This window comes from Crocuta crocuta, unplaced genomic scaffold, assembly GCF_008692635.1.
Source record: "Crocuta crocuta isolate KB4526 unplaced genomic scaffold, BGI_CrCroc_1.0 scaffold62, whole genome shotgun sequence".
Classification (NCBI taxonomy): domain Eukaryota; kingdom Metazoa; phylum Chordata; class Mammalia; order Carnivora; family Hyaenidae; genus Crocuta; species Crocuta crocuta.
In genome coordinates, this window is record NW_027529173.1 from 8,081,597 (window position 1) to 8,097,082 (window position 15,486).

General features: G+C 35.6%; 1 protein-coding gene across 4 annotated transcripts in view; it reads left to right on the forward strand.

Annotated features, from left to right (window-relative positions):
- ETV1 (ETS variant transcription factor 1) overlaps nucleotides 1-15,061 on the forward strand; it is a 91,711-nt gene extending 76,650 nt beyond the window's left edge. For all 4 annotated transcript variants that reach the window (XM_077757673.1, XM_077757674.1, XM_077757672.1 and 1 more), the window contains 3 exons: nucleotides 2,821-2,990; nucleotides 8,112-8,213; nucleotides 13,244-15,061. In XM_077757673.1, the coding sequence (XP_077613799.1) occupies nucleotides 2,821-2,990; nucleotides 8,112-8,213; nucleotides 13,244-13,465 (494 nt within the window). In that variant the 3' untranslated portion in view covers nucleotides 13,466-15,061. The remainder of the gene's footprint in view (nucleotides 1-2,820; nucleotides 2,991-8,111; nucleotides 8,214-13,243) is intronic.
- Nucleotides 15,062-15,486: the final 425 nt, after the last annotated feature.

Below are 15,486 nucleotides of genomic sequence, written 5' to 3' on the forward strand. Positions count from 1 at the left end.
TTGTTTTCTATTGTCCTTGGAGAGATCTCGTTTTTAGAGTTACAACCAGAGTATCATTCTTGCTGAGCTCTGTGTTGAGTAAGAGGGGTCTTTCCATTGCCCCGCTGAGCACATGCAGCTTGTTGTTTGAGATTTATTGAAAGCTGATCCCATAATTAACAAAGCAGAACAGAAAGCATGCTACTGTGGATACACAGATGACTAATGCGGTCTTCTTCCTTTTACTGTTCATGAAAAGATGCATTATGGAGCGCAGGGACAACATAGCTGCCTATTTCGTTAGTGATTGTTAGTCCTTTTTGTTTTTTCCTTTTATCCCCCCCTGGGAAGGTGTTCATTCCAAATCTGCCATTATTTTGTAATTGCTTAAAATGGAGTCAGGAAAGCATTACCTTCTTAATGTCACTCTCTAGTGCAGTGAAAAGGTCCCAGATTTTAGAAAAGAGTATCAAGTTAAATAGAATTTCATTTTTCTCGACAAAGGTGACAGAAGTCAGCATCCATGCGGAATCTTGGGTAAAAAGTGAACAGCTAATTGATTTAGTGGTTCTTCGGAGTGGTCTCCATATTTCCTGCTTTGATTGTTTAACAGGAAATGAGCAGGGACCCTCTGATTAGCTGATTGCACAAACTTTGGGGATCATGGCAGTAATGACTTGGTAGCTCTCGTAACTTTTTAATTGTCATTATTTAAACAGCAAAGTGCATTCTCAGACTGCTGCTACATCTCTAATTAGTTGCTTGAAGACTACTCTATTCCTGAGGTTTTTGCTACTCTGGTCCTTCACAGAAGGAATGATAATTTTTGGCAGATCTGTTTCCTTAGTCTTCCTTTCAATTACTAAATTCATTGAAGGTCACAGGGTTAAGCTCCAGTAGGGGTCACTTTTTTGGCCTTATTCTAAATAGATGTTAGTTTTAAGCTTCGAGGTTCAGCAGTGTGATATGTGCAGAGTGTCACAATTCTTCAGATGCAGGCTTTTCTCTTCTTCTATTTGGAATGACCTTCATCAGATTTTTTTTTTCTTTTCTTCATTCTTAACATTTTAAGAAATCTTGATTATCAGTATGGGCATATAAGGAAGAAAAAGTAGCTCAAAACTATCCCTAGGATTATGACTTTAACAGGCCTAAGTCACATCAACGTTCAGAGAAGCTATCTATCTAGATGATTCATTCCCTTTGACTTTTAATATGCTTTAATTTTGTACTAAGAAAACGTTTTTTGGAAGATAGTATTTGTTACTCTTATATTTTATAAGGAATAGAGAACAAGAGAATAGAAAAACAAAGGGTTATTTTTTTCATTGACAAGTCCAGTACAGTCAGTCACATTTAAGAGGCAGAAGCAACCTAGAGATTATAAAATGTGACAGTGTTTCACTCTCTCTGTATAATTGCTCAGTTAACCCCATAAAAAATTTGTGAGCCTCAGAAGGAAAAACTGAGATAAATAAAACTGTCATTGAAATCAATATGAAGAGACACTTCTGTATTATCTAGCTTACACCAAAATGACATAATGATTTTTAGCAGCTATTGACTGAATAATTTTATTTTGGTTATGGTTTTTAAAGTGTTCTTTTTGTAATTACTTTAAGAGGTGTGTTTCTATGTACTAACCAAAGGAAAGTTTTAAGAGGCTACTGATTTAGTCTGCTTTATAATTCACACTCACTGTGAATAGATTAGCTTCAATATATTCTGTCTGAATTCTTTCTATGGTGGAGACAAGAAATTCGTGCATTAACAATGATATGTTCATAGGGCCCTAGACATTCATTCCCCATTGTGACCAATTCCATACATTTTGGAGGTGGGTGGCTGGAGGTAGATGTAAATAATCAGCAGCTGTGACTGAATTTCTGTTTTTTTGCTAAAAGCAAGACCAGATTTATGCCAGAAAAATTGCAATACTAATGCCCGTGTTGCTGTAATCTACTTAATAGGTTTTTACACTATGTATAAATAACAAAGAAATGTAACACAAACCAAACTTTCTTGATTAAAAATATAGATTTACAGAGTATATATGCTCCAGTATATATGTTTTCAGATTGCACTTTTAGAAAAAGACTAGCAAGCTAAATTCACATGAGTGAAATTCAAGCAAGATATAAAGAAAATCAAGGAAATTTTGATTTGCTGCCAGTTAAGAAAGTGGTAGTGCCAGTGTGAAAGTCTGGAAAAAGAATGCTATGATGATAATCCGATATGCCCTGAATTACCTATGAGATTTTCCTAATGTATATAATGTACAGATTACTTAACCCAGTGTTTAAGATGTTATTAAACTTGCTTTGAAATATTTGCATTAAAATTTGCAATAGTTTGTCATGTGGAGGTCAATGAGGTATTACAAATTATAGTTTGCAAAATTTAATTTAATTTAATTTTGTACAAATAAAATGCTCAGAGCTTAAAATTACTTTCTCTTCACTGTTGCTTAGAGCAGTGAATAATGTCATTAACAATAAAAGCAAAAAGAAGTGTGATTAGATGATATGGTTTTTAAATGAATGAAAACAAAAGGATGAATATACAAAAATTTTATAAGTAAATGACATCTGTGGGTTTATCCTGCACCTGTGTGGATTTGTTTTGACCATTCTATGTTATATATAGTTGTTTTTAAGTTTGTTACAGATTGTTGGTTTACATCAAATCCTTTCATTGTTTTAAAGCCCCATTTAGCAATAACATTACATTTCATAGATACCCATGAAGAGGTTGTGTTTTAATCATATTAGTGATTGGTTTAATGTAAATTTTATAAAATATAATATTGCTAATAATCGAAACATTATTTTTTTAACTTAGGAGACATCAAACAGGAGCCAGGAATGTATCGGGAAGGACCCACATACCAGCGGCGGGGGTCACTGCAGCTCTGGCAGTTTTTGGTAGCTCTTCTGGATGACCCTTCAAATTCTCATTTCATTGCGTGGACTGGGCGAGGCATGGAATTTAAACTGATAGAGCCTGAAGAGGTGGGTTTAATAGATTTTTGTGTGAAAAACCAGATATGTTATAAAGTTAAAGAAACATATATTTGATCAGTGTGCCAGATTTTTTTTTTAATTTTAAAACTTTAGGGAAACCTAAATTAAAAGGTGGGCAAAGGGAAAAAATCTATACATTTAAACTAAGAAATGAAAATGTTGCACACTTTTCCAGTTGAATATCATCCTGTGGAATTGATGAAGAAAACCAACTGGAACATATCATGGGCATCAGACTTTATTCAAGAATGCAATGCTTGGAAAGTCACTAAAAGAGCATCTAAGTAGGGGTTGTGTCTTAGTAAAGGTGCTTTCTCTGCTACGATTAAAATGGACTTTAGTTTACATTAGCCAAGAAAGCAATGGAAGACTTTCAGTTAACATGTCTGTGACTGATCATTTTGGTTGTAGGGTCGAAATGTCTCAGAAAGATCGAAAAAGTTAGTAAGATATCCAGCTATTTTTGAACCCAAGTGATTAGTTTCACATAGACTGGACATCTACAACCTAGGCTAATGAGCCTATACTCTTAAATTTTCTGCCCTTTGAAACCATGTATTCATTTATAATCAGATCACATGTCCTAGTTTGATATCCAGAGGATAAGTCACCTTTCTTATTTGAGGTTTTCTGATTCAAATATGTAGTAAAAGAAGTTTGAAATAACAGGAGGTGGTTAGCATAATTATAAATCTACGTCAGATTATAACTAGTGCTTAGAGGGTTAGTTTTGCATCTCCATTGCCCTATACCAAACACACACAACAAATTTCAGATTTTGAAAATATCCATTGTCTAGTACGGGCTAAATGTTTGGGTATTTGAAATTCCGTAGCTTAATTTGGCTGTCAAGTGGAATTCGTTTTTATGTAGATGGACTTAAATGACATAAGTTAAAGAGTAAGTTAAAGAACTGTAAAATGTGAAGCACTAACAAGTTGAGACTCGAAGCACTTAATGTAAAATAACTCGAAAGCCCTTTAACGTGATGGAAGTGTGTGCCGTTCACGTCATCGAACACGTTAATAATCACTGCAAGAGTTGGTTCATCGGAGAACTGGGCACGTGCAACAGGAATTTATATCAAACGGTTATTTCCCTCTACCTGTGACTAAAATAAAGTGAATAGAAGCAGAATTTTGTATTTTTTTTTGCCATGTATTTGTTGAGGTGAAAAAATTACTGAATTATGTTGGTAATAATTGACCTCTTGAGAATAAAATCCTTATAAATGTAATTAAGTTCTCTATTTAGCAATTGTTGACTTGCATAATGATTATGTTGAATTAAGTAAAATGGAAGACTTGAACAGATGACCATTTAAGTTCCATCACATTCTGAATTTTTGTGATTTTTAAATGCAGGACAAAAATACAGTTACATCTGTTCAGTACAACAAACAAACATTTAGATACCTTTTCTGTAGTGGACTCAAAGTAGAAGAGAGCCAGGTAATTCAGAGTCAGTAGACCATTTCTAAGCAGTAACTAACTCCATGGTAATTGTTTAGTAAGTACTAAGTCTCCTAAGGCAATTGTTTAAATGAAATATCACATTTCTTTCTTTTTTTTTTTTTAAGTATATTTACTTTGACAGAGAGAGTAGTTGCACACATGGAGAATGGGAACAGAGGCAGAGAGAGAATCTTCAAGCAGGGTCGGTGCTGTCAGTGGGGAGCCTGACACAGAGTTCGAACTCTCAAACTTGTGAGATTGTGACCTGAGCCAGAATCAAGTGTCAGACACTTAACTGGCTGAGCCACCCAGGTGCCCCAAAATGTCACATTTCTGCTGCTGCTTTGAGCGCTGTTGCGATTGCTTCCATTAGGCAATGACTGTGCCTTTTAAATATCTTCTTTGCAAAGTGTTTGAAATTTCTTTTAGCCTCTGCGGCCCATGACCACCCTCTTTCTCATACTACATAGTAGCTCTTGGAGGATCAGCACAGCTCTGGAAATGTGCCTCTGAAGCCGTCCTTGCTGGAATTACTCATAGGTTCCATTTCTTTTTAGAAATGTCATTTTGCAGTTTGCAATATTGAGTGAGACTATAGTCCTGTGGCTGATTATCCACTCAGTGTTTCGCTAACTTTAGCAAGCACATGGCTCTTTACTATTTCTCTTTTTGAGATATTTGAGATATTGAGATGTTATTTTCAAATTAATCATGGATCCTTGGGAATTGTCTCAGGGAACAATTATTAACATAGTAAAACATCTCTAGGACTCAGAAGTCTTTCAAAGATAATTCAAACTCGTTGACCTGAAAGAGTTACCAAGAAGTCTGATAAGCAGGCCCTGATTGTGGTTTCCAGGCTTATTGTTAATTATTCGCATGCGTTTTTAAAAGTAAATTGAGTAATCTACTTACTTCATTTGACAATAGGGGTGATTTTTATAGCACAGTTGCCTTTTTGGTTTCCTCACTAATGGTTGAAGTTTTCACTTGGAGGAGTATTCTAAGGAAGGCACTGGAAATATAACCACCATTGCACCTACTCCTTGTTGAAAATGCTGCCTTGGCTTTTGGCAGTGATGAAGATAACCGTGCTGGTGGGTCACACATGAGGGCTGAGAGGGCTTTCCTAGTTGGAAAAGGTGGTCTCACCTATCCTGGAAATTATTTGAAATATCTATCAATTTTTCAGTCTTTTTTATATTTATTATTGGAGTAACAACATTTAACATGGCATCTACCCTCTTATCAAGTGTATCATATAGTCCTCTTAACTGTGAGTACACTATAGTAGAGCAGATCTCTAGAACTTACTCATCTTGCATAACTTGTCTGCATCTCATAGGCATATTGGTATGTCACACTTTCCTTTATGAATATGACACTGAGTCAATTTAAACAGCTCTAAGAATTAGGGCACCTGAGTGGCTCAGTCAGTTAAGCATCTGACTTCAGCTCAGGTCATGATCTCATGGTTGGTGGGTTCACGTTGAGCCTGCTTCAGATGCTGTGTCTCCTTTCTCTGCCTTTCTTCTGCTCATGCTCACTCTCTCTCTCTCTCTCTGTCTCTCAAAAATGAATAAACATTTAAAAAATTAAGAAAATAACTATAAGAATAAATCTATTGTTTAAAAATATCTAGTAATACCCGCTTGTGCTGAGAATTACCTGGCATCCTCAAGGCCAGACCCTGCTTATGGTACAAAAAAAAATCATCTTTTTTCTCCCTAGAGACTTCCACTGTGTTGTCTTCAAGTTGGTTGCAGGTTTTTTACTTTCTAGGGGAATCCTGGTGAGTTTCTAGATGAGAAGCATTTATAAATGAAAAAGTATTCATAAGTCGTTGTTTAATTTAAGGAAATATTAATAGTTTATTTTCAAACAGTTACAAACAGGGAAGAAGGGAGGCAAACCACAAGAGACTCTAAAATACAGAGAACTGAGGGTTTATGGGGGTGGGGAAGAGGGGAAAATGGGTGATGGGCACTGAGGAGGGCACTTGTTGGGATGAGTGCTGGGTGTTGTATGTAGGTGAAGAATCATGGGAATCTACCCCAAACACCGAAAGCACACTGTAGACACTGTCATTTAGCCAACTTGACAATAAATTATATTAAAAAAAAAAGAAAAAAATATATATATAAAAGAAAAAAGTTTGTTTTCATGTCTCAGGTTTGCATGCTGTTCACTTGCCGAATCTCTTAAAGATTTACTGATGTCTATTCGGTTTTTAAGAGGCATTTTATTTAGAAAGTATTGCTTTCATTTCTTACTGCCACCCTCCCATTTCACTACTGCTTAGAACACTTAATTAAAATGAAGTTTATCTTTGGACAATTAAGATGTGCCTGCTTTGATGACCACTTGGGTATGTCATCATGTCCCTGTTACATCACATTTCTCTGCTCTTAAAAAAGTATAGGAATGCATGTGGCTAAATTACATTGTATGTTTATTCAGGGAATACAAATTAGGGAGATAGAAAATAGCAAGGATCAGTATTTTCAAAAGAGAGGAAAAAAACCCTAGGGAAAGCCTATTGTTAATAAAATGGAGAAAAACAGTCTAATCTCTCTGAAGAGCATTCTATTTTAGTGTATGGGACATAGCAACAACTTGGAATTTCATAGATATGAAGGAAAACACTAGCCCTGTTAGATAATGCTCTCCTGAGGTTGCCTAGGTATGCATGACAGCTGCAGTGTCTGCTCAGACTAATAAAATATGGAAATTAACGAGAATACAACTTTAGCCGGGGTAGCAAAAGCAGGCTACGCTGTTCCATACAATGCTTCAGCTGGCCCAGGGCAGTGGTGACGCAGGGGACACATATATATGGAAGAAGGGGGTTTTCTTGAAAAACTCTCCTCTGCCAGATAAGTCGCTCCTCCAAAGCCAATTTATAAAAAGTTCTGAGATTTTTTCACTGAATAACAAAGTCGACATTCTGCTTTAGAGATTTTTGTTTGTGGACTCGTGTACATGGTGACCTTTTCCACTTCCTTCTTATTTTTAGTATCCAATTACTGTTGTCTAAATGAATGCCTAATTCGCCAGTTTAGTATTGGTTACAGTTTTATTCTGATGCTGCTTCAGGCAATAAAAATTATTTGCAGTTCAGATTATGAATTTGTATAGTGTTTCCTCTGCTACACATAAAATGCCACTTGTGCGTCTTTTATTTAGTATCAAACAGGGTATTTTTTTCTTTAGTTTATCACAACCTCAAAAAAACACCTTTATAAAGAGACCACTAAGCTGTTCTTGATCTATGGGTTTCATCTGAAAAACTAAGAGGGAAAAACAGGCCGTATATCTCAGAATGGGAAACTTGCCTCATCTTGGTGAATTGCAGCCTGTTTGTTCCCATTGTAAACACATCCCCTTATTTCCATTTAATTTTGTATCCAAAACAATAGTCACAAAGAATTCTATTGTGAAGTTTCAGAATGATCACTGCGCTGCACGCCTGGTTTAAAACCAGACCAGGACACAGGAAAACTCAGATCATGATAGCTTTTGCCTCTTTACTTAGGTCTTTAATTTGGATGTGATTTGGAAGATTTGGAAGTAACTGATTAATTCGCTGATGTTTTACGAAATATCTTGATCAGGCAATACTTAACACTACAATGTCATTTTGTTTTGGTGGCAGGTGGCCCGGCGTTGGGGCATTCAGAAAAACAGGCCAGCTATGAACTATGATAAACTTAGCCGTTCGCTTCGCTATTATTATGAGAAAGGAATCATGCAAAAGGTGAGCAGCTAAAACAGCATTAAAATTCATTGAAATGTTGCACAATAATCTGCATGTCATACTTTAAAAGCCACATATCATTGCATTGCTGAAGCAAGGTTTTCACTCATTTTAACATATGCTTAGCTCTTGGTTTTGGTATAAGCCTTACTATTTATAAATTCCTGGGCATTATAGACCAGGGTACTAATATCATATAGAAACTACTAGACTTTCTGGCAGTTCCAACGTTGCCGTATTTGGCGAAAAATGTTTCAGTACTAATATTCACGTGTATCTTCCCAGACATTGGTAATCCACTGCATTCCCCACAATTATATAATTTGGAAGTGCTTTTATTTATAGATTCCAATACACACTGAATGCTTACTTCTTCCGCTCCTTGTTCTGGTCCTTTAAAAACATTCAGAGCATTTCTTGTTCTGAAAAATGTTTTCTTCTTGTCTGAGATCTTGCCTGGTTTCAGCACATGACAGCTTAGAATTCTAAACCATTTATGGAAAATAAGTATTTGATACTATTTCATTGGTGAATGAAGTTAAATATATTTTCGTTCATTTCAGTTGAGCTTCTCCTAGTATTTGAAAGATAAAACAAATTAAGTCCATGTAGAAGAGTTTGTAAAAGTTTTGAAGAAGGGAATGAACCGATGAATAAAGATAAAACATTGGACATTTGTTACTATTAGATCCTTCAGCCTTGTGTGTGTATTCATTCCAATTGTGTAGACTGTGAACCAGGTTTATGATTTATCCATTGTGAACGTTACTGTTTTATTATGCATCCTCTGTTCATATGGGGGACACAAACATAGTTATATATTCCACACCGTGGCGTATTTTTAGACCACGATAGTTATGCCGGGGAAAACTAAACCATTTGCTACATGTAACATGTTGGAATAGAGGGAACAGCATCATTGAGTCTTTAGACCAGACGAATCGGTGCTCTGGACTTCGTTAGCTCGGAAGTTAAAATGGCCAAGATCCTTGAAAGATAAGGCTGAATCCATTTCTTGTTTCCTATTGCCCTGAATCTCACCTTCAAGACATATAACCAATACTTGCTCCCCTGTGTTCTCCATCTCATCCATAGGGTCTGTTTTATTCCTCCCTCCTTCTCACCCACCCTTCCCATGGACAGTGAGACCCTTTCACTTCCCTCACCGCATGCCTAGTCCCAGCACATCACGTGGGCTGGTGCTGCATGTGCCCCCCAGTCCTGGGCAGTGTTGCACAACAGTAAGAGAAAATGCACTCAGGATTTAGGTTTGCATGCTGACTTCTTGGTGGGTCACCTTTTTCAACAGATTTTTTCCTTGCTAAATGGTGGTGATTTTACTTCCTGAAGCTGTTCTGATTATTAAATGAAATAAGGCACCCGAGACCATTGTGTGGTACCTGGCACAGTAGAAGTCTTCAGCAAATGGTAGCTCTGAATTCCACTCACACCCTGAAGCCAGTGTAAGCTGAGACACATTTGGCTTGTGTGTCCTGACCATTAAGTCTCTTATTAAAGGGAGCATTCACAGAGAGCTAAAAAGAAGGTCTCTAATTACACCTCAGCTTTTAGACATAGTGTTTGACAGGGTATCTCCAGGATGTCACGCCAGGTCTTAATTATTCTCAAGAGTGTTCAGACGTGCTTCTTATTACTAATATCGCCATGTTCCATGTTCCTATTTATGTATCCAGTGATTACATATACCATGTGTTTACCTCTTATTTTAATAGATTGATAAAACAAGATGCTGTCAAATAATGGCATAGATATTAAAATACAGATTAAAATAGTGTTGCTCCTCACATTTTCCCCTATTGGGATGTAATTGCCAAAAGAAACTGTTGGCACCTATTTATCTATCAGCTAGTATAGGATAGCAAAATGTCTGTGTTTTCTATGACACACCCTTTGGGGTGTTGCCGCGTAATGTGAGAAAGCATAAGGTACTTAATGGTGAAACATACAAAATTGAAGTCTCTTGTAGGCAGCACATAAATGAAGGCTGTTTACAATTTTTACAGACATATTTATTCTTTTTCCTCATATGTGTTTAGTGATTCTGTTTGCTGCTATTTGACACACCTCCATCCCCCTCATTACTTCACTGATATGGTCCCCTCTTTATAGAGTGTCTTGCCTTCTGAGTCTTACCTAACGTATATATCAATCCAGTGGTTAAGTAAATTTTAACAGGGTCACTGAGGGAAATTATGCTATCCTTTACAAAAAAAAGTATGATATAGAATTTTATATTCCAGTGTATAGTGGAAAATGTTTATATGACCACACATGTTTAGAAACTTAAAATTATGATACTCTGGCTTCTCTTCAGATCATATAAACTTAAAATTATGAATGTATGTGGTGTACATCAAGGAAAATTAAATGGAAAGATTAGAAAATAAAAATAAATGGATCTAAACATATTTAAAAATTCCGATTATTTCAGTAGTTTTGAGAAGAAATGGTGGAGTATGGCTTTTAGACTGTACATACATGTGTGCACTTCTGTTTCAAAACTTAGAAATGCCTATACAAATACATGCAAGTATTTTAACAGTGGTTATTTCTTGATGATATAATGATAGATCATTGTTTCCTTTGGTTTAATGTGTAATTTTTAATTTTCCTCTAGTTACCCTGTGTTACTTCTGTGATTTTAAAACTTAACACATAATTTAAATATGTAGTCTTTTAAAACACAGTTCAAAAGATACTTCCTTGTTTAATTCTAATTCATCTCCTATAAAATTCATGTTCTATCTCAGCATTGCAGTTTGGGTATACTTAATGTACAGCATTTGTTACATTATAATTGTATTACTACTAATAAAACACATTATTTCCCTCGGGTAGTTATCAGCCTTTGTTCTAAACTCTGTGGCATCTAACATAGTCTGATAAATATAGTGGTAGCTCCAAAAATGTTTTTCGTAAGAAAAATAGCAGGAAGCAGTGAGTCAGGGCAGACTCCTTAAGAACTTTTCTAATCTTGATTGCATGTTGTACGTTTTAATTCTCCATGGTGATTTATCAAATCATTTCTAATTATAACCAATAGCAACAGGTTGGATAAAAAAGCTACCAGTAGCCTAAAGCAAATACCTCTTTTTCTGAAACTCCAAACAAAACAAAGAAGGTTATTAAATGCTCTGAGGTATGCAGGCCATTTATTATTTTTTTTCCTCAAAATGCTTTGAATAAAGAAAAAAAAGGAAAACTAGGATTTCATATCTTAGCTTTGTTTTTGATATTACCTGTTTTTATATTTATGGTAAATCCACCTTTATGAGCTTAATTTCTTTTTTATAAAGGACAAGTAAATAAATTTATGCCAGCTCCTCAGTTTGTGATGCAGTGTACTAGAAACTTCCATCTCAATTTTATAAGAGGCTTTCCACAGGAGCCATTTCCACTTTATTTCACACACAAAAAAGGGGAACTGAGAGCAGATTAAGAAACATGTCCAAAGTTATAAAAACTAAGTGTTCCCTGTTTTCATACCTAAGAATATTCAGATTATTTGGTTTCTCTATGCTGGTTGCACTTACAAGCTAAAAAAAAAAATTCAGTACAAAAAAATGTTCTAAATCTTGAGTCCAGAACACTAGTGCTCTTTGGTAGTTGATTCATTTTTTCCAGACAGATACAGATAGTTTATAAACTATGAACTTACTCTTCTCCGGCATCACAAAGCAAATAGCAGTGCCTTTTTGATTCATAGGAACCCAGAGGTTTTGAGTAATTTTCACCTTTCTAAAATTACGAATCTCTACACGCACATGAAAAGTTACTGTCATTGTCAATACAAAGAATTGTATTCATACACACACACCCTCCACCTCTATCCCCAACCCACCCCTGGTTTTTTTAGAACCTTAGTTTTGTCTATTAATAGAGGTGAGGGTGCATATGTGTTTCACTTCATTATTGTTTATAATTTCCTAGAGAAACATTATTCTTCCAAATTTAAGTTTGGGACATGTCATTCCCTACAAATTATGCTACTTCTCCTTTATTTCAGACAGCTGTCACATTTCTTTTTTCTCATTTCCTCCGTATGCATTGTATATTTTAAATTCCTTTCACTTCTTTACACCTCTTACTTCAATTTGACACTTTACACACATCCTTAACTTCTGTCTAATGCATCTTGCCTTCATTTTTAAAAGTGATGTACCCAGGATAATGCTGTCTCCTTGATCCATCTTTCATTTAAATAGGGCTATGCATCTTTTGGGTTTTTCTTTTCCATGAGAATACACAAGTGCCCAAAAAAGAGAAAGAAAAAAAGAAGAAAAAAAAACAACAACAATCCACCCTGTGAATCAGTGAGTCACTAGTCTAGTCTTATTAGGATTAGGAGCATAACACATTTTTCTTTTAATGTTTAGAAATTTAATTTTTATACAATTTCAGAAATGTAATATTAAGAGGGAGACACTACACCTTAAAGATCCAGTCATTTTATAATTACCTTTTAAAACAAAGGGAAAAAAACTCCGATGGGAGTTGTCTGTCTGAAATCATTGATTCCCTCCCCTCACCCCCATAACAATGTAAATTTCCTTTTATTTAAAACAAGCAAACCACTAAGCCTTCTAGCTGTGCCTGGAATAAATGTTATTTCTCAAAGTCAATCTTTACTCCCGGTCGCATTTCCCTCTATTGGACTGTAGTTTATTCCACAAAGTAAAGAAGACTTTTGTTTGGTGTTTTGTTTTGGTTTGGTTTTTTTTGGCTTTTATGGATATCTGCAAACCCTTGGTTGCTTTTCTTTAGTTATGCATCCTTTCTGGTATATTAAACCATGTTTTTATTCTTTGCTTTCCCTGCTCTTTATCATTTGGTGATGGTAAAGATCACAGTTCTTCTCATGTCCATTGTCAAATAATGTTACATCATTTTCAGGTGTAAAACATAATGATTCACTACTCGTATGTATCATGAAATGCTCGCCACACTAAATTCAGTTAACATCCTGCACTATACATAAGGCTGGGTTTTTCTCTTCCGTGTTTCATCAGGTGGCTGGAGAGAGATATGTCTACAAATTTGTGTGTGATCCCGAAGCCCTGTTCTCCATGGCCTTTCCAGATAATCAGCGCCCACTGCTGAAGACGGACATGGAACGTCACATCAATGAAGAGGACACGGTGCCTCTGTCTCACTTTGACGAGAGCATGGCCTACATGCCAGAAGGGGGCTGCTGCAACCCCCACCCCTACAACGAAGGCTATGTGTATTAACACAAGTGACAGTGAAGCAGGGCCTCCTCACGTGTTCCTTCGTTTTGCAGGATGCAGAGAATCTCTGAGTTCTCTTCAATCTTTGTTTGATTTTTGTTGTTTGTATTTTATTTTTAAATAATAATACACAAAAAGGGGCTTTCCTGTTGCATTATTCTATGGTCTGCCATGGACTGCGCACTTTATTTGAGGGTGGGTGGGAGTAATCTAAACATTTATTCTGTGTAACAGGAAGATAATGGGTGAATGGGTGGGGGAGTACAGGGATTACTTTTTACTTAGGCTTGGGATGGGGTCCTACAGGTTTTAAGTATGATGAAGCTATATCATGTTTATTTGATTTCATAACAGCCTAAGAAAATGTTCATTTTCTCTGGGTATCTATGGTACAGTTAATTCGCATTGTGTAAATATCCACTTGGAGACTATTAGCCTTGGGCATTTTCCCCTATCATTTCTGAGTCTCTGCAAGGTGTACAAAAAAAAAAAACAAAAACAAAAACAAAAAAAACAAAAAACAAAAAAACCACACACACAAAAAAAAAACCCTACTGTAAATGGCAGTTTGTTAGAGATGACTGGTTTTTGCACCTGTTGTAAAAAGGTATTTAGAGATTGCATTTGCTGTTTTTTGTTTCGTTTTGCTCTGTATGTGACTCACAGAGGATAACCATAAAATGGGTAATTCTCTGTGAAGTTGAGTGATCACCATGACTGTAAATGAGGGGCACAATTTTGGACTCTGGCTCCAAACTGAGTCACAGGCCAGTAGCATTACATGTATCTGGTGCCACCTTGCTGTTTAGATACAAATCATACTGTCGTTTAAATATTTTGAAGCCCGTTTCAGTTAAATAATGACATGTCATGGTCCTTTGAGATCTTCATTTAAATGTTAAACCCGGGATAACAATGAAGCAAAAAAATATCTATCTCACTTCCTTCAATACATAAAAAGACATTATTTAATCGATAAGAATTAACTGTACTAAATCACATATTATGCTGTTCTAGGTACAGCAAGCACTCCTTAAGAAAAATATCCAATACACTAAATAGGTACTATAGTAATTTTTAGACATGGTACCCATTGATATGCATTTAAACCTTTTACTGCTGTGTTATGTTGATAACATATATAAATATTAGATAATGCTAATGCTTCTGCTGCTGTCTTTTCTGTAATATTCTCTTTCATGCTGAATTTACTATGACCATTTATAAGCAATGCAGTTAACTACAGATAGCATTTCAGGACAAAATAGATGACTCAAACCATTTATTGCTTAAAAATTAGCTTACGCCATGCTATGCTATAAGCAGCTTTTATGCACATTGACAAATGAAGAGTAAGCTTCAGCTTGCTAAGGGAAACTGTGGAAACTTCCGTAACTTTTGGTGAAATAGAAAATTATTTACAAACTGTCAAAGAATCTGAGGAAGTTGCTGTATGACATAGTGCTGGCACTGATACTCATCATCTTGTTTTGGACACTTGTGTAAATGTGATTGGATTGTTTGAAAGAAGATTTAAAGTTTCAAAAGTTTTTGTTTTGTTTTTGTTTGGCATTTGGAAAAAAAATATTGAAAGCAGAATATGTTGTTTCATTCACCTTGAAAAAAGACCAAGTAAATGGTGTTATGATATCTTTGAAGAGCTGGCTGAACCATTCAGACAAGAAGCGTGAATTTTTTTCAGTCCATCAATATCCCAGAGGAACGACATTTTTTAAGAGTATATAGTGAAATGTTAAAAAAAAAAAAATCCAACACACAAAGCCAAATGAACCTACAAAAGCATTTCTTGATGAGCACAGGAACGATTGTTGAAAGATGATTTCCTGGCTACCCATTTTCCAAAATGACACAGATCACAGCTCATATATCTAAATTGAACAGTTATTGGGAAACCCATATACTGTAATCAATACTAGTCACGTTTAATCCTACAAAAAGGTCTATTTTAATTTCAGCGTATGTATGTAACCTGTGATTTCAATGATTGTTCTGCATATACATTA